Genomic DNA, 19,633 nt, shown 5'->3' on the forward strand with positions numbered 1-19,633 from the left:
TCACCTACTCATGACTAGAGACCACCTGGGCTTTCTTTTCTTTTCTTTTTTACTATTTTTTATTTTTTCCATTTTTAGAGAGAGGAGAGTGGGGGACAAAGAGAGGGAGAGAAACACTGATGTGAGAGAAAAACATCGACTGGTTGCCTGCCATATGTGCTCTGACTGGGGACCGAACCCGCAGCCCAGGCATGTCCCCCAATAAGGAATCGAACTGGCGACCTTTCAGTTTGTGGGACAACGCCCAACCAACCAAGCCACACAGGCCTGGGCTCTTTCTTTTTTTTTTTTTCTGACGAACAACTGAAACATCAGAAAAAAAAGTCCCTCCTCTCCACTTCCCAGTCCTCCTCCCAGAACACCCCATGAAGTCCTCGGGGCAGCGGCGCCCCAGTCGAAGCCTGTCCCTTCCCATGGTCTTGGTGTCACTGGCCACCACGGGCTGGGAGGCTGGACACAGCTGTAACCAGAGCTGTGTGTGGGCCCAGCCCCTTCCTGCCAGGGAAGCTCAGCTCTGCCTTGCAGGATGCTTCTGAGGCCGCAGCCACTCGCCCTGCCCAGAGGCCAAGGTTCCAGTGAGCTGGCTAGAGGGACACTTGAGAGAAGAAGAGAACTCGCAGGGTCCACTGGGGGAGGGGACATGCACTCAGGGCCCAGGGAGGTGTCACATCACCACAGCAGCAGCCTCCCGGGGCCTCCCCGACTGCACGGTTAGTCTGTAACCTAAAGTTAAAGACTCATCAGTGGAGAGGAGGCCGTCTGGGGAGCATTGTCACGGCTTTGCTCCGGAGTCCCTCCGGCTGATCTCCTCGCACCTGCGCGTCAGGGCCAGGGAGGTGGTCTGCGGCCGGAGTCAGAGAAACCAGGACTCCATTCGTGTAGGACAGAGGGGAGCAGCGCAGACTCATGTATTCTGTCCCCCTGGACCTGGGTATCTAGTTTTTCATAAAACTGATGTCATAACCTTAAAGGAAAATTCTTATGGGAAAAGTCATCCCGCCCTGCCCACACTAACAGGTATGGGCCATCCAGTGTGGCTCAAAGGGCAGACACGTGTTATCGCCCCCATTTCACAGGTGGGAAAACTGACCCTCAGAAAGGCCAGGAAATGTCTGCAACATCACAGAGTTAGGAGCCTGCAAGGCAGGACCTGAGGCCAGCCAGTGACTCTGGAGTCCTGGTCCGAACCGTTGCTCTTACCTGGCCTCTCTCACGTGTGACGCGTTTCTGTCACACACGCCCACAGCTTTCCCTTCTGACCTCGACACTGCAGAGGAAGCACTGAGAATGTCTTTTTGCCATTTTTCTCCCGTGTACTGTAAATCGGCACTTCCCCACCCACTCCTGCCCGGCCACTCGTGGCACCGAGGACCATACAGAGGCCCGGCCACGCATCCTGCTGTCTGAGCAGGACACACAGGCCCTGAGGCAGAGCAGTAGGAAGCTCTGAAATATAGACTCCGTCTAGCTGCACTGTGGCTGGGAACCTGGGGAAGGTGTTTAATTACACCATAGCCAGCCCTGCTCTGTCTCTGAGCAACAGGGCCAGGCAGCTCTGGCTGCCCCGCCCCCAGCCCCCGCCCCTCCCCCCTGCCCTGAGCGAGGAGGGCTGAGGACACGCCTCCCTTCCAGGCCAGGGCCAGCAGACATGGAGGCCATACTGATTCGCTCTCCAACCCACCCTGTGCCACTGGGCCCGGGAGCGGGGACAGATGGTCTGGTCCAGCCAGAGGCTGAAGGGCAGGCCTTGGCCGCAGCGGGGGCGGGCGGGGTGGGCGTTGGCTGAATGACCCTCCCACGCCTGCCTCTGTGTGTGCGTCTGCATCGGTCTCTGTGGCATGAAGACCCTCCCGCTGCATGTGGAGCTGCGACAGCAAAGGGGTGCTGGCCCCCACCCCTGGGATGGTGTCAACTCCCTCCCAAGCGCTTCTGGGAGCAAACTAAGCAGCCATTTCCCTACCGTTTTCAGCCTTGGCAAGCTTGGTGGTGAAGCGGAAGGGTTTCCTTCTCCAATCTGGCTCTGAGGCAGGGGAGACTGTCCCTCCCCGAGGCCCCCAAACCCGAACTGCCAGTCACGGCTGAGGGACACAGCTCAGTCGGATGACCACCCTGACTGCGCCTGGCCTCGCCAACCCTGAAAACTGGCCGCTGGACCTTGCTGCTCTCCAGGCTTGGGTGGGGTTCCAGGGCTCCCCCAGCATCCAGACCCTCACCTCTGCTTCCTTTCACCTCCCCAGGGTACTCCAGGACCAATTGGAGTTCCAGGCCCCGCGGGACCAAAGGGCGAGAGGGTGAGTGTTCAGGAGCCGGGAGCCCGAGCGACCCGCCTCAGCCTCATGTCCTCGGCCCTGCCACCTTCGACCCACAGGGTCCCCACGCCAGCCCCGGCAGGCTCGGCCTCACCCATCCCTCCCAGGCGGGCCAGGAGGGGTGCCGTCCCTCAGCCAGGCTGGTTGCTCTGAGGGGCGACACTTAGAGCTTCAAAGAAGAAACCACAGCCCTTTCTCTCCCTTTCTTCTTCCCCGGCCTCCATGCTCACACCGGTTTGCTTCCTCAGCCTCCTCTCCTGCGTCTGCCTCTGGCCAGCCAGTGCCCCCGCACGCGTCCCTGTCCTCCCAGAGGCCTTTGGGGAGTAGGCTGTGCTGGGGGGAGGGAGCGGGGCCTCCAAGCCGCCTCCCAGGACAGGGGGTCCATACCGGTCGCCCACCCTTGCTTCCTGGAGGGCTGCTGGAGGGAACTGGGGAGGAGACTCAGGTCGAAAACAGAAAATAGTGGAGGGAAGGTTGTTACTACATCCAGAAGGGTCATGGTCTTCCTTCTCCTGTTGCAGGGCAGCAAAGGCGACCCTGGAGTGACAGGACCAACGGGAGCAGCTGGGCTTCCTGTAAGTTCCACGGGGTAGGGGGTCTCCTCATCTACCCCTAGCCACCACCAGAAACACCGTCAAAACCGGATACCCAGCCCAGGCCAGCGGCTCAGCTGGTTAGAGCATCGTCCTGATGTGCCAAGGTTGTGGGTTCAATCCCCAGTCAGAGCACATACAAGAATCAACCAATGAGTGCATAAATAGGTGGAAGAACAAACTGATGTCTGTCTCTCTCTCTCTCTCTTTCTGAAATTAATAAGTAAAAAAAAAATTCTTTTTAATACCCAGAGTTTACTACAAAAAAATCTAGAGCTGGACCAGAATTCTCATTTCCATGACCAGAAAGCTGCTGGGCACTGCTCAGCTGTCCCTGCCGGGAGCCAGGTCCTCGGCCGTGTAGGTGACCTTATGGGATGTAGCAAACTCATCATGAGCCTCGTCCACTGTGAGCCTCTGTGTCCGATGCAGAGGGGTCTCACAGGAGGCCCCTGCCCTCAAGGGGCAGCGGGGAGGAGGGGCAGGGAGGGGCGTGCAGAGTCAAATCCAAATCACCAACATGCAGGAAGGAGAGGGGCGGCTTTCCCAAGGGATGGTTTTCCCACTGCATTAAAAAAAAAAGGCGATTGCCTAAGAGAACCAGGCCTTCGTTCCTCATCCACTCAAAGGCTGTCCATCAGTTCACTGGTTCCGTGCTTGGCTGCCCGGGCGGCTTTGCTCTGGCTAAGTCGGCAGTCCCCGCCGGCCTCGGCCTCCGCTCCTTCCCCTGGTCGAGGACCTGCAGAGCAGCGTGCTCCTCACAGCGAGGGTCCAAGGAGCCTCGCAGCCGTTCATCTAGCAAGAGCCTGGCTGAGGAGGCTCTCCAGACGCCTCCCTGCCTGGAGAATTCTCTACCCAGACTGTGGCCTCAGCACCCAGCACCCCTCAGCTTGAGTGAACAGGGCAGGATGTTGGCCGCAGAGCAAAACACCAAAGCACATTCTTGGCTTTGCCCATAATTCATGATTTGTCGCTAGGTTAAGTTCCTTGAGCCCTTTTTTTCCTATTCTGTAAAATGGGGATAATTAAATCTGTCTTTGATAAATTAGGCATTGGGGAAGGACTTTATGAGCCTGGAAGGAAGGGCTGTCCAGCCATCCTGTGTTTTCTCATTAACGTGTTTCCATTTCTCTGATTTACTGCAGGGTTTGCACGGACCACCCGGGGACAAAGGAAACCGGGTGAGTCTGACCCCCACACACTTCGGCTCCGGTTACTAATGTCTTCATGATGTGGTGGAATGACCAATTGGGGATTCCTGACCCAACATGGCAAATAGTTTTTCCTGATAAATCATTGCAAATTAAAAGGCTTTATAGCAAGGGGCTTAATCTGTGGCATGCAGGGAGCCTGGGGCCTGATTCTGAAATTGAAACATGTATTTTTCTGCCCGACAAGGGGAGACTGAACCCTGCAGTGGCCACCAGATTAGCATTGCCATGCAGTGAGAGCTGGGAGTCACGTGCCCAGCTCTCTCTTCTGGGCCCTGATCATGGCCCCTAAATGATATTTTTAAAGCTGTCGTTACCTAGTCCTAGCCTCCAAAACTCAGTTTTGCCAGGCACCCCAGACCACTGGCAGGAGAGAAGATAAAGTCCAGGTCCGGGAATGAGAAGACTGTATTGTAAGCAGCCGGCACCACCACAGCCGCCAGTTCTCTGGGAAAGTCAGCAGGACTCTGAAATGACTGTGCTCCCCCCTGGGCTTCTACCATCTTCGCTGGGACACAACCATTGAATATCCACAGCACCCACAGCTGTGTCCTGGTATATGATGCATGCCATGTGTGTGACGTGTGACGTACTGGGTCCCAGCAGGGACCATTTCATTCCATTGGCCAAGACATGGCCTATGGTTTCTTTCTAGAAGGTCCCAGGTGCTGCTGCGTCACAGTGATTCTGAGGGTGTCACGCACACCCCCTCTTCTAGAGGGCTGTGTATTCAGGGGTCTCAGAGGCAGAGGAGAGTGGAAGAAGCGACAGAGAAACAGGCCCAGAATGATGACAAACTGCACTGAATTAGCACGAGTTACAGGCGGAACCCAAATCTCCTGGCCGGTCTCCGAACACTGATGGCCATGACCACGAGCAGAAAGTGCCGGAATATGTACACTTACATCCAGCACCAGTTCTTGTCTCTTCTAAGTAAGATGCATTTATTGAGCACGTCCATAGCCCTAAGTTCTCCTCTCTGGCAGCTGGTCAAAAGCCTCAGTTTGTCCCATGCACTGCCCGCAGCAGACTGTCCATGGGAAGGCAGAGTCTAGAAACCACTGGAATAAACAGACCCACCTCCAGAAACGCGCCGGCCTGTTCAGGCAGGCTGGGAAGCCCACTTTCATTCCTGTGGCATCGAAGAATTCAGGCCACTAAAAAAATTGATCATTCCACCTTCCTGTTGGCATACTAACCTCCTTTCTAATTTATTTCTAAAGTGTTCTAGTTCTCTTTATTATATTCAATTAATACTTTGTAAACTAATTTTTGTAAGATGTTTTCAGTTGGCTTGAGGCACTGAGCCATTTGAGGGCTGCAGAACCAGCCCAAGTGGTGAACGCGTTGCTTTAGAGGTGGAGGCGGGGCAGGCAGGCGACCTTGTCACAGGTGGAGGGCATGCGGGCGGCTGGGGGCTCTGAGCTTAAGGAACTAAGGCCAGTGAATGAGCCAGTGTGGCCCCAGGAATGAATGGGAAATACTCCTTCTCCACTCCCCTCTTCTACGGTTTTACACACGTTCCCCCACCTCACATATAAATGATCAACACGTCACTCAGGCAAGTCCCGAAAGCAGACAAGCTGCACAGCCTCGTTTGAGTACGGCCGAGAACCGACTGCCTTACTCCACAGAGCCGGTGGCCGAATCCAGGAAGAGCTTATTCTCGCCTTCCAGGAGACTTGACTCCCAGGATGCCAGGATGCCCCGAGGGGCTTCCTCTACATACACCCCACCTCCTCCTTCAGACCGCTTTACACCACTGGCCCAGTAGGACTTTGCGGGGAGATGTGAGGGCTTGGAAACCAATCCTCCACAACAAAGAAAGGTCCAGGAAGAGTCACAAGCTCAGAATATTGACACTTCGGTCAAGGTGAGAGGCCGGGAGGGCTTAGATGAGAGTCTAAGGTTTCACTGTTGCTTGTGGTGGTGAGGCTGGAGATGCTGGGGCCCCCTCCCCCCTGGGTGTGGGTGTGGGGTGGCTGTGGGTGGGGCAGCACCCAGCTTTCACCACACATCATGCTGGGGACCCCATCAGAGAGGCCCCGGCACGGGCTCCACGGGCCTGGTGTCACATCAAACAGTGGCCTGAGACGCAGTCTCTAAACCCTGCTCCTCCATGTCCCACCAGAGGACGGTCTTGTAGCCTCTTTGCTGCTCATGGAAGGAGGACGGTCCTCGCTGCAGGGAGCAAGGCTCAGAGCCCCAAACAGGCAGTCTTCTGAGGGGACGCACAAGCCAGCAAAAGGAATGTTCTGTCCTTGTCACTAAGGACACTGTTCTTGTCCCTTCACAGCCCTGTAAATTTGGCCCAGGAGCCACTGTTAGCATGAAAGAGTCTATCAAATGATAAACCAAAGTGTGGATTTGGCACTTCGGGCACTGGAAAAATTGGTGTTGAGGTGGCACTGCCCGCAAGCCACAGCCAACTGAAAGGTCTGAGTGTGTGTCACGAGGCCACTGTCACTCTCAGAGGAGTGACAGGGAGGCATGGGGGGGTGCATGTGTGCGCATGGGTGTGCGGGTGTGAGCATGTGCACATGCGTGTGCCTGTGTGCACACGTGAGTGCCTCGCTCCCCCAGGCCTTCTTGCCTTCTTACCTGTCCTTCCCCCACTATCTCTTCGGGCCTGGGCCAGCCTCTTCCTCCCTTTACCTCTTCAATATTTATTCCCCCCACCATGTTGTTCACTATGTTATAACACTGCTATATCCCTCAGCCTGTCCCTTTCACTCTCCCAGCTTCGATTTCTTTCCTCTAAAACCAATTTTTGTGCATTTATTTATTTTATTTAGAGAAACTTCTGCAGCTTGACTTTATCTGCCCCTTTCCCTGTGCCAGCTAGAATTCCCTCTGGGTCAGGGCGTCTCCGGGAGCAGGGAGGATGCAGCTAGAGCCACTCCCCCCTCTAACATCTTCAAAGGGCACCCCATTTAAAGCCATTTCCTGTGCCCTTAGAATACGATGCCACATATACCGGCCCTGAAAGTCAGGACCGGGCCAACCCTCTGCCACCCACAGGCAGATCATCCGGGACCTTGGGATCCCCTGTCTGTGGGAGCTCTTCCCACTTCTGAGCTCAGGAAGCCGCACTCACTTTTACCCTGGCCTCGCCCAAGGAGAGTGACGGGCCCCATTCCTGAGAAAGGCTGCCCTGGTGGGGCTTCCCCTCCGAACAGCGAACAGCGAGGCAGCCGGCAGTTTTGCTTGCCTGCTGTTTGAGGAATGTTCGTGCCGTGATGCTCATTGGCGGGAGTATCTCAGAGCCAATGCACCAGGCCTCACAGGCATGTATGTGTTTCCTCTTAAACCCGTATCATTTTCTAAGTAGGCATTTGCATTTTAGAAAACTCAGAACAATGCATTGGCAATTACAGGGACCTCAGGCACCAAGAAATTTGATTAATTTCCAAAGGTCCCGGGAAACATCAAAAACATCCTTACCCTTTGCCTCCCTTGAACAAACCCTTCCACCATGGTAACACAGCAGCCACGGCACAGCCACATACCTCTGGTGGCAGCCTGCAGCTTTATACTAGCTAAAAAGAAATAATAAGTGTTGCTGTTGTTAGTATGAGGCAGCTATCCCTTACTGAGCACATACTATGTGCCAACATTAAGCGCTCAATAAACACAAAGACCGCACAACAAAGTTTTGAGGTAAGTGTTATTTCCCCCATTTTACAAGTGAAGAAACTGAGGCTCCGAGAGATTAAGTAACCTCCCCAAGTCATGCTGCTGATAATAGTCAGAACCTGCTTTGGCTTTAAGCTTTTGCCCTGATCAGTAGGCTGCCCTCCTTCAAGGTCTCGTGATGCTGGAGTAACGCTGCGGGAGGGAGCAGCGGGCCATCGGCCTCCTGCAGCGGAGGATGGGCGCTCCCAGGAAGACTCCCTTGGGACACACTTGGCCCCTTCATAAGGAATCCCAACCTGTGAAAATCCAAAGTCAAATTCATTGCAAAGAATTCCCTACAGCCTGTCTTTACACAGAGAGTGACTCTGACACATGCAAAATAGTGTTCATTCCATTCAGAAAGATGAAGTTTACTAAAGCTTTTCAGAAACAAGCAAATTCCTTGAACCACCTTGTCCAAGTATGAATAGCTGTGTGTGGCTTCAGACCAGATGGACCAGAGACACATGGAATGGAAGGAGCAGCTGAGAACCAGGGGCCACACGTGAACCCTGGACATACATGTACACATGCTCAGACACGCTCGCTGTTGTACACACACCCAAGCACACAGATGTATGTACGCACACTCACGCATGTACCCATGCACTCGTGCATATATGCACAACCGTGTGTGTGCACATGTTCATGTGTGTTTTGTTCACACACACACACACCTAGGGCTCTAAACAAAAATCACCCAGCCACCTAAAAGAACATCAAAGAGAGGAAAACCAATTGGGACAAAAATTGTCAAGCAAAAGTCTCTCAAAAATGGACCCTCAGATAAAAGGAAGTGAGTCCCCGTTTCCCACAGACCCACTGTGGGCTCAGTATTAACAACTGGCCACCGGTGCCTTCCATCTGCACCTGGGAGCCCTGCTGCTCCCTGCTCCCAGGCCTCGAGCGCCGCCCTGCCCCTCCCCGCCCGCCTCAGCCCAGCCCCCAGGTTCCTGGAGGGGCGGCTGTGAGTACCGCCCCCAAATCCTGCTGCGGAGACACTATCCTAATTGAAAGAAGCTATTTTTCTCCTCTTTAATCTCTCTATTTTTCTGTTTCTAACCTTCACACATGAATGATCCTAAAGTTTTGATGTTGTTTTTTTTTTTCTCGGACTAAACCATTATTTGCAGGGGGAGAGGGGGAAGAAAGGCTCTAGAGGGCCTAAAGGGGATAAGGGAGACCAAGGAGCGCCTGGACTAGATGCCCCCTGTCCGTTGGTATGTTTTCATTTACCACTTGCCTCGTTCTGATTTTTTCCTTGAGGTTTGTGAGCTGGAAACAAAGAAGGCAAACAAACTAAGACGAGAACCGAATGACTGCACTGAAGCTACCCAACCTCTCTGGGCACTTGGCCGCTGAAATGCTGCCTGCTGCTGGTTTTGCCTTAAAGCCACAGCTGCAAGTCATTCTGGTTCAATCCCTTTCCTTTGAAGCAGAACAATTGATGTGTGGAAGTGGAGAGACCCTGAGGAAAGGGATTCTGGAGGTCTTGGCTCTTGGCTCCAGGATGGCTTTGGAAGCCAGGGTAGCATTTGGGAGCCATGCGTTTGCCTTCTTCGTCTCGAGGCCACCTCTGCAGCCAGCAGTTCGAGCTGTTGGCATCCTTGCCCAGTCAGGATGCAGGACGCCCGGCTTAGCATCTCCTGGGGGCCCCCATGCCCCTAGTGGGCAAAACAAGGCCAGAAAGCGGGCTTTTAATAGACAGTTTTCCAACACCCACCAGCCACCAGCCAAAACTTGCAGACCAGAATCAGTAAACAAACATCCCCCAGGAAACCTTCCCGAATGAGCCAATGAGGAATGCCTCGTGGCACGTCCACTGGCCTCCCAAGTGCCTTCTCAGTCTGTTTGAAGACTGAGAATTGTTTGAACACTCAGCCTGAACATTATGGAATGCACTAACATGGAAATTCATCTGTGTTTACTCCGAGGGGATTTGTCAAGGGAGAGGGGGCTTACTGTACATGTTTCAAAGCTAAACTCCCCCTGGAGGCCAAAGAAAGGGTAGAGGTTGAATTTAGGCAACGGGACACAACTGCTTGGGGCCCTACCTCCAGACACCTCGAAGGTCCTGCATCCTGGCTGGGCTAGGACTGGGCCGCTCTGCTCCACAGTCGGAGCTGGCCAGCCTGGACCTGAATAATCATCGTGGTTGGTTTTGTGAACAGGGACACCGAGGTTTTAAAGGAGAGAAAGGGGAGCCAGGGGAGCCAGGGCTGGACGGACTGGATGCCCCATGCCCACTGGTATGGCATTGCCCTTCCTTGCCTGCACGGCCAGTCTGGGCTTCCCCACGTGTGTGGTTTGTGCCTGAGCGCTTTCCAGCCACCCCCCACCCCCTCCTGCTCCATCCATTCAGTCTCCACTTCCTGCCCCTTCCCTCTGTAGACACCCAGGGCCACCTGCCTTGACGGGTCCTCGGGGGCTCCCGCCACACTTACCTCTTGCATGCAAAGTTGGCCAGATGTTTTCTTGGCTTTCTCCTGCAGCAGCTTGGAAAGCACATCACCTTAGTGTGAGCCATCCCTGCCCACCTGAGGCCAGCATCGGCTGTACCTTTCAGAACTGCCTCTAGACCATCTGCCACCACAGAGATAACTAGGAAAGTGGATTCTCTGGACAGGTGCTTAGGGACCGTGACTTCTCCTCCCTCACACACTGCAGTCAGCTCGGAAAGCACTGGCTGAGCACCCGGCACAGCGTTTAACCAGACGCCCTAGTCAGCCCCACGTCCCTTCCTGCTACAGCATCTCATGATTTGGCAGAGGACAGATGGGCACTTTTATAAACACAGGGCACACAGAGAAGTTCTAGACCCCAGGTAGGGAAGGAGGCCATCCTGGCCATTCCATCAGGCTGGGGCTGGGGTTGGGGTTGCTGCCCTGGTAATTCTGCCTGAACTAGAGATTTTAGACCCTAAAGGGTTTGCCCTTTTTGCTTAAGTCCCAAAAGATATTACAAGACCCTCCCTGGGTTCCCCTTTCTTTCATCTTTAGCTGGCTCACTGCTGAGAAGTCCGGAAGAGCAGGAAAGGCTGAGGATGTATTTAAGGAAGAGAAGAGAGGAGGCGGGGAGGGTGGGAGACACTTAGGACCCCTCTCCCAAGCACGTCCCAGACTAGGGCAGGCAGCAGGTCTGTCCCCACCTGGCCCAGTCCCTGTCTAGGATGGGACATGCGGGACCTCCACAGCAACCCTTTCAACTTACTGCAAAGGAAGTAGAAGATGCCGCTTCATTCCAAGGCAATGGATTCAAAGCTCCCGGTCCTAACTCTCCCCAGGAGGCTGGAGTTCAGTCAGATGAGAATTCCAGGCCCCACATCCCCACCCTGGGGTCAGGCCGGAATTATCTCTGAGCAGAAGAGAAAACACTATTTTTAAAAATACACTTGTTTGACCCCAAAGATGACCATACAGCCCCTTAGAAGAAATTCCAGGGGCTTTTTCAGACTGACAACAAAAGGAGAAGAGCACAAGCACTCGGAGTGGCACGCCTCCGGTGCCCCCTCCGAAACCCCCGCCTGCCGCCCGCACGTGCCCTGACCCCCAGCATGTCCCGCACACCGGTGCCTTTCCCAGGGGCGGGGTGTCCCCATCGCTTCCCCCTTGATTCTACCAGCTGCAGCCCTGGCCTCCCTGCTCCTCTCTCACACATCACCATTATCCTCACCTGCCCTGTCACCCCTGCCACCAGCCACGTGCCGACGGGAATGCCACTGTGGCCAGCGGAGGCTCCTCTCCCTTCCAGAGCCCGTGGGAAATGGGGTGCCATGGCGGGCTGGGGAGGGGGGCAAGAGGTCTTCATGAAGCTCTGGAATGCACCCCCTCCCTCTGCAGACCGTTCCTCACCCAGGGGGACAATGAAGGTCATGTGTACTTGACCCTTAATGCAAACTAGTGTATTCTCCAATAACATCCCGCACTGGTGTGTCGTTGGCCCATTAATTCTGCTGTGGAAGTGCACTTATCTTCCCTGTATTTCTCGTTGCTGTTCTCCCTGTCCCCTGCATTTTGTGATTGTGGGTGTGGGGGCAGGGGTGCTATTGATCATGATTTTTAGTACAAGATAACCAGACTTCTTCGGCCCTCTGTGTGGGGCTGGCCGCCTGCTGGATGCCAGGTGAGAGGGTTAGGTGCCTGTCACGGGTGCGAGAAAATGGTCTGGGGCCCCGAGGGCTTCCATCTCACCTCCTTGGGGCTGACCACTTGCTCTGGTCCCCTGAAACCCAGTGTCCATCTCTTCTTCTGCTCTGGAGCCTGGAATTCTAGAATCTGGGCTATGATTCTAGTAGTGGTGGACCAAGAACCCCATCTCGGCCCTGATTCAGCCTTCCCCTCCCACCTTGTCTCCCAGAGACGCCTAGGTTTTCCCCAGGGCACACCAGAGAGGACACAGGACATCCTGAAGCTGCACAGGCTCCATGGGTGCCAACAGCAAAGGGGACAGTGGCACAGAGCTATTCTCATCCTGCCACCGCACCTTCTCCCCAGATCCCCAGCAAGCCCCTGTCACGTTGCCAAAGGGACCTCAGGGCCATGTCCCTTTGGGCTCCCTGCTCCCTCTTATTGATCATCAGATGGGAACTGCCTCCATCTCCTCCTTCCACTGCTACAGAAGAGAAAAAAAATAAGAGAACAGGGGAACTGGGGGGCACCTTAGCAGTGGTTTTGTACGGCCACGCCCTCCCCAGGTTTTGCGGAGGAGGGAACGGAGGTGGCCAAGTGCGCAGTGACTTGTCGGGAGCACACAGCACTCAGTGCAGCCCGAGCAGAGACCGGCAGTGCTCTCCACAGCGCTCACAGGGCCTCCGCTGGCTGAGCCCTCAGGCTAGGACGCCGCTCAGGGACGTGCGCTGTCACTTCATGTGACCCAGGCTAATGGGAAAGCTGATGGGCTTGCCTCCTGCATCCTTCCAAGGCCCTGACCTAGGAGAAATAATAGAAAAGAAACAGACTATGGAGGTGGGCTGCATCCTGATCAGATGCCACAGTGTTCGTGGCCCTTGTCACCGTGTCCTGCCTGCATGGTGGGTTGTGCTGGAGAGTCTGAGCCCTGTGCTTCCCTCCCTCACTGCAGGGCGAAGACGGCTTACCAGTCCAGGGCTGCTGGAACAAGGTCAGTCTTCCCAGCGGCGTGCTGTGCCTCGGGCACAGGTGCAGTGGGGCCCTGTTCTCCGCAGTGTGACAAGCACGCACGATTTCCATCCTGGGCCTTTGCAAATGAGTCAGCAAGACATGGGTCGAAGCAGGCACGATCCGCCAGGCAGACTGTCTGTTCGACATCCCACGCAGGGCACACACTTGCAGAACCTGGAAAAATGCTTTCTAAGGCACTGGCAAACCCAGTGGAAGTATGGAATTTCCACGTGGCCACACAGATGACGCTGTAGGCCTTGTGTGGTTAACGTACACAGTACCTTTCCTCCAAGGAGCTCTAGACCTTGTTTTAAACTTAGTCATCACCAGCTATTCTCATAGTGTCCCACTGAGGTCATTTAAGCCATGTGATGACATTTATCCAGATATAAGAAATCTAAAATTTTTAAACTATAGACCCACCTGGGTTCTATCTCCCCACGCAGAGACTGACCAGCCCACCACCCCGCCCTCCCCTTGAGTGTGCGCTGCCGGAGCATCCTGCATCCGCACATGAGACCTGCAGCCCCGAATTTCCAACCACGGGTTTCCGCTTATTCACACTTGCCGTGGTATTTGCCCTCTGACCCCAAGGGCTGTGCCCTTGCACATGACCACCGCATTCGGCCACAGCCCCCACAGCTCAAGGCCCCCCAGCCTGACCAGGGCCATAGGGTTGCTAACCCAGAAGCCCAGCGTGGTCCCCAGCAGAGGAGACAGCTGCCATGCTGTGCCACCGAAGCCCGCCCCCACCTCGCCCCCACTTTTCAGAGCCCTCTGCCTCGTGGGCTAGAGGTGCTGTTTCACCCTCACGGCAGGGCTGGAGGCCCAGCCTGGCCAGAGTCTGCTTCACTGAGCCAGTCTTGCCCCGGTGGCAGCAGAGGCATGCCTACAATGGCTGAACGCACTCCTTTACACCAGAACCTCACCAGTTCAGAGGACTGGGGGGAAGTAGTGAAACCACCAGGACCCCAGGCCCTTGGTGGAGCAGCTACTGGCCCAGGCACCTGAAGGGCCCCTCGCCAGAGAAAGGAAAGCGCAGCACCCAAGGCAGATGCCTCCCCAAGCATCTGCCCCTCTGGCCATGTCTCGTCCCCCAGTGAGTTCCCTCAGCCCTAGTTAAAGCTCCACAGAAGCAGGTAAGAGGTGTGTCCAGTGACACCCTTTGCCTCTTTTCTTCTTCAAGATTGATGCTGATGGTTAGGGAATAGAGTTTCACAACTGTTGGAACTCTGTGATAGCATTTTGCAGGGGAAGAAACAGCCACTCTCTAGAGCTACAGGGTTTTGGAGAAGCACCTAGACAGCCTCGTGCATCTATTGGTTCCCACCATAAATTCAGTCTGCGATGCTCAATAATTCAACCGCCTGGTGTCCAAAGGCAGCATAGACAGAGAGTGCCCTCTGGTGGCCAGGAAGGGGAATGACTGGAAGGTGAAAGTGGCTTCCCACCCTCAGGGTGCAGACTGTCAGCCCCGGGGGCTTCCACCGCAGTTGCCCACCCTGAACTCGCATTCAACCCGGGAGATCTGCCTCCTTTCACACGAGGGAAATAAACACCCAGAGACCCACTGGCACTAACTCTACATTGTTTTGTGTTTGTTTTTGTTTTGCAGTGATGCCTCTAACTTGGGATTGGCCTGTGTGTGTGTCTGTACATAGAATATTTATTTTTATACAGTTTTTACTTTTTGAAAATGTCAGAAGTCTGATGCATCTTACAGATTATTAAAAAAGTGAAAACCTGCATATTTTGTACAGAAAATACCAACCTCTCCTCTTTTGTTTACAAGATGTTTTGTATAAGTCTGCGACTCTAATACACTTTTTGTTTCTGATGTGGTCATATGTTTGCATGATATTTGTGCACACTCAGTAAGTATTGAAACTTAATAAATTATTGTCTTCTGGTGCCAAAGGGAGCCAACCAGCACTAAGGTACTGGCTTTCGCGGTGTGAATCCTCAGAAACATGAAGGCCTGTGGTGTTTACTAAACCAGCTGTGTCTAAGAATATTTTAAACTCTTATGGATTTTCATTATTAAAAAAAGTGAAACATACCCATGCATGATCTTGATTAATCATTAAATTGATCACATCCTTTCTCGTGAAAGCAGGACATCCCAGAAGCAGGCTTCTCAGAAGTAGAGAGCAATGTTTTGAAATGTGAAGTTCAACAGAGGCGGGAGGGGACTCCGTTAAGCTACATCTCCTGTGCTATGTTTCAAGTTCATTATGGTGTCGTTTGAGCACTTAGGGTTCAGCTGGATGCCCCCGAGAGCCCCCGAGAGCCCCCAGACTTACAGACGTTTTTTTCTTGGTGTGTTTTGGTAATTCTTCCTCTGAGTGGCGGCCACCACGTCAGCAGTCGCTGGCCATGGCCAGGCCCACTTACAACGCACGGTTGGAAGGTTTGCCTGATTGGCCGCTGCACCCCAGCAAAGACCAGTCAGAAAACAGTGACAAATCTGGGCCAGATCGGGTCAATCTGAAGTTGTTTTCATTGTTTAAGACAGAGTGTTACTGCTGTCTCTTCATGGTTCCCTGCTTAGCCGAGGTCTCAGGAAACCTATTTTAAAGACGAAAGAAGTAACTATGGTATAGCATGCAAATTTATTGTTAGACGCTTTACAACATAAATTGATGCCTCTAGAAGTCTTGAAAATAACAAATTACATATTTCAGTGGTTTAAACACCCATCTCATTTTTCTTCCATTTTAATTCTTTACGTCTCCTCTCTTTGCAAGCAGTGCCCAGGCAAGCTCGCACTCAGGCTCGGCCCACACACAGCCGGAGGCTGCTAAGTCTGCGGACTCCACAGGCCGAGGCCCCGCCCTGTTGCAGAGTGAGATCTCACTCACAAACTCTCGTGTTAACGCTGCCAGACCCCAGGGGACTGAGCCAGCAGTCCACTTCCTCTAAACGTCCACTCAGGTATTTTGGAAATAGATGACTTCCTCCTCTGAGCCTTGACTTCCCATTGAAAAGTGGAGCACTTGAACTACACCTGACCTCCATGGTCTTTGAATGGAGCTCATCCGCCCCCTGATCCCCATGACAGAAGCTTGAGGGACCCCGGCTCAAACCGCCAGCTGGCAGAAGCTGCTTTTCCTACCGAGGGAGAGTGAGTGCCAGGAGGCAGCGCCTTCCAAATAATGCCCCATCTAGGGCCACCCTCTCCACCGGGCAAGGCCTAGCCCCACAGTACCTTCAGGGGCTGGAAAAACATTTTAAATTTCATTTCTTTTAAATCAGAAGAAAAAACGAATGTATGATCATGAATCCAGGCAGGGTTAGATTCACCTTTCTGCCAGAGCAGTCATAAAACATAATCTCTTACCTATTGTATGAAAGAAGGAGCCACGGAGGCCCCACCCGCGTCCTCTGCTCCCTGAGCCCTGCTCCTGCCCTGGCTCTGCTGACTGGTGCCACCTCCAAGGGCACCCTCCTCACCCTGTGTTCCGCTTCCTCCCCACATCTGACATCCTGAGCAGTCAGAGCATAACCTGGTTCTTCGGGACCCACCGCCTCATTCCTTTTAGGCTCTTGTTGGACTCATCGGAACCCACTGATGACCTGAAAGTCCCGGGGGCAGGGGTCCTGTGTTAGCCAGATGCCCCGGATAACTTCGGGCCCACAGGGGCCTCTGCTCCTGTGTTCAGTCTGCTGTCACTCATTACACCTCAGCAGATACCACCAGGGTCTGAAGTCCCCCACAATAATGTAAATAGTAAGAGAGAAATGTTTGCAAAGAAAAGTTGAAAATTCAGAGTCAAGGAAAATAAGTACAGAGGAGAAGGCAGGAGAACCCCAGACGTGGGGTGGGAGGGAAGGCCCTGGGCACACTGCACTGTAAGTTGTCCGGCACTCAGAGAAATACAGACACCGTTCGCCTGGCTTCTGTGTGCACACGGCCCTCCCCCATGCAGAGCAGTCCACAGAGGCTTGGCCTCATTTATGCGAGCACATTGTCTCCCCAAGTAGTCTGGTGCCTCGAGCATCCTCGGCTAGGACCCCTCCCATCACAGGTGCCAGCCACACCCCCCCACACCCTGCTCACCTGGGGCTCCTGGCTCCAGGTCCCCCCACCCGGGCCTCTCCACTTGGACCTTAACTCAACTCGGCATCAAATGTGGTGCAGGGAGATTAGAAGTAGGGGAACAGTGGTCAGGAAGCTGGTAGAGAAGCTGGGGATCGGTACTCACGCTAGCAGACCAGACCAGATGCCAGGAGGAGACGCACGGGTGCGTGGCTGGAGGAAAGGATTGGCGAAGGGCCGCTCAAGGAGCTGGTGGCCAGAGAAGGCTCATGGAGGCTAAAGACACTCAGTCCCTCCTGGGGAAAGGCAGCCCCTCCTGTGGAGAACTGCCAGCCCAGGGAGAGAGTGATGCACCCAGCCCTGCCCAGTGGGGCACACTACCGCCCCGTTGGTGACTATTCTCTGTGAATTGACTGGTCGGCTCCTGCGAGCACTGGGGTGCTGGTGCCTTCCACGCCCCTCCACCTGGAGCCATTGGCTGTGACAGTGTTATGCACGGAGTTGGCATTGCAAAACTGTGGCATGCGTGTGCGTCATAACTGAATAACGGCTGTCCGAGGGGACCTGACCACCCAGGAGGCGGTGCGGGGTCAGCTCCCCTAGGGCAGGCGTGGCGGCAGAGGTGCTTCTCACATGGGTGTCTAGTCGCTGAACTCACCAGGGGCTAAGCAGTACAGGTCTAACTGCCTGGCTTGCAGCAGGGTCCCCAAAGCCCCACAAATGTCAGGGACACTGCTGCCACGGTCCGTTTGTCCTCTCTGCACCCTCCCATCACCACCTCACACTGCGCACATCTGGCCTGGCCCCTGCCTGGCACCTGGACGCAGTTTCAGGCCACCTCAGACATCATGCTCGTAAGACTCCAAACCCTTGGAAAGGAAAAGGAGGACAGGCCACCAGTGCATGGACAAGAAAGGAGAGGAGACACCCCTGCAGGTGGAGAGTGGAGAAGGCAGGCGGGACCAGGGAGACCGCCGCTCCTTTCCCCAAGGAGAATTCCCCAGCTGGCGTTGCCTCGAAGCTGCAGGTTCCTCGCTCTGGTGGAGGGGGGCGGAGGGGGCGCAGGGAAGGGAGCCGTGTACACTGAGGCAGAGTCCTTCACACAGACGGGCCCTCTGGTTTCTGGAAGAGCCCTGCCCCTGAAGGACAGCTAAGGCCTGTTGACATAGGCAGAGGCAGAACTGAGCTGGGGACGGGCTTTAGTACCATCCAGGCTGTCTCGGGGGCCGGGGGGCAGGCTTCCAATGTATATTCGCTGACCCCAATATGCCTCCTTAGTCCACCCCCCACACCTTAGCCCATGCTGGGCCCTTGGCTTGGAATGCCCTTTTTACTGCAAAATTCCACCCTCCTTTCAAGTGCCTGCTTAGACACCACGGCCCAGGGAGACTTCTGGGCCCCTCAGTTGGATGAGTTCCCTCCTTGGAACAGCCAGGAACCCTGTGTCTTTGCTCCCTCCGCCATCCGTTAGAGTTGGAAAGCCAGTCTCCCGTGGTAGACGGGGACCCTTACAGAAGAAGGGCTTTCTCATTCATTAGGCTTTGATGGACCCAGCTCAAGTCTCCCCCAACCCAATGGTCCAGGCTCATAAACACCCATGACCTGCTGAATTATCAGCCTGCATTGCTGAGCAAATACTATGCACAGACAGTGCGAAGGGAGGGAGGGGCTACGAAGGGCTGTAAGGCACAGGAGCTGACGGGGACGCCCAGCAGGGCACGGAGTATGTGCTCAGTGAGAACACTGGCAGCCAGCAAAACCGGAATGAGGAGAGAACCCCGTTGGCCAGAAGGGATCACAAAACGGAGAGGGAGGAGCTGGCCGCCACCCTCAGGGGGTCCCCTGCCTTGCCTCATCCTCCTTTCCCTGATAGAGCCATCAGTGAGCAGGACTCTGGGCCACACTCGCTTCTCGAATCAGGACGGCAAATGGAATTGTGTTGGAAGAAATGGGGCAGAGAGGACAGGTCCAAAGTGGGAGGGCGCTGGGCTTCGGCCCAGGTCAGCCGGGTCTGTGGGATCGCCTGGCCCGGGGGCACCCGCGGGGCTCCATCCTAAACATCCCCTTCTTTGTACCTCCTCAAGGGTCAGAGTCGATGGTTAATCGCCAAGAAGTGAAACCAGGCGGCACAGAGCCCTGGGGAAAGTGCCTCGTCCTGGAGGAGGGAGAAGACGGAGCTAACCCTGGACAGAGGGTCGCTGGCCGAACCTTTCCAGGGGGCCTGACTGGAGGGGGCGATCAGAGGGCAACCACAGGACAGCATGGCCTCCTGCCCCTTCTGAGAGCCAGAGCCCAGCCGGAAGACCAAGGCTCATGCACCCATGTCCTCCAGTTGCCTGCCCGGGTTTCTGCAGCCCGCAGCGGGCCCTCTGCTGTTGCCGCAGTTCCCACGTCTCTGGGATGCCTTTTCCTTGTGGAGAAGCTGCATTTCTTTGGGCAAACCCTCTGCAGAAGGGGCTGCCAGCACGTCACGTCCTGACCTTGGAAAGTCTCCCCCAAAGGCTGTGGCCAGAGGCCTGCTACCTTTCCCAAGTCCTTCTCAACAGATTTCCTTTCGGCCCCCTTTGGTGCTGCCACCGACAGCCCTCTGGCTTCCTGGGCTTTTTTTACATGTCATAAGCTGGTGCGTGTACCAAGCTGGCAAAGCAGAGGACATTTGTCTGTGAGA

At 54.8% G+C, this 19,633-nt stretch overlaps 1 protein-coding gene across 1 annotated transcript in view; it reads left to right on the plus strand.

Moving 5' to 3' along the window:
• The window catches only part of LOC119038155 (collagen alpha-1(XIII) chain), an 82,348-nt gene extending 63,241 nt beyond the window's left edge, over window positions 1-19,107 (plus strand). The window contains exons 32-37 of the mRNA XM_053664040.1: window positions 2,238-2,291; window positions 2,831-2,884; window positions 4,048-4,083; window positions 8,922-9,008; window positions 12,868-12,906; window positions 19,050-19,107. Of these exons, the coding sequence (XP_053520015.1) occupies window positions 2,238-2,291; window positions 2,831-2,884; window positions 4,048-4,083; window positions 8,922-9,008; window positions 12,868-12,906; window positions 19,050-19,082 (303 nt within the window). The 3' untranslated portion in view covers window positions 19,083-19,107. The remainder of the gene's footprint in view (window positions 1-2,237; window positions 2,292-2,830; window positions 2,885-4,047; window positions 4,084-8,921; window positions 9,009-12,867; window positions 12,907-19,049) is intronic.
• Window positions 19,108-19,633: the final 526 nt, after the last annotated feature.

This window comes from Artibeus jamaicensis, unplaced genomic scaffold, assembly GCF_021234435.1.
Source record: "Artibeus jamaicensis isolate MK-2021 breed Jamaican fruit bat unplaced genomic scaffold, CSHL_Jam_final contig_332, whole genome shotgun sequence".
NCBI lineage: Eukaryota > Metazoa > Chordata > Mammalia > Chiroptera > Phyllostomidae > Artibeus > Artibeus jamaicensis.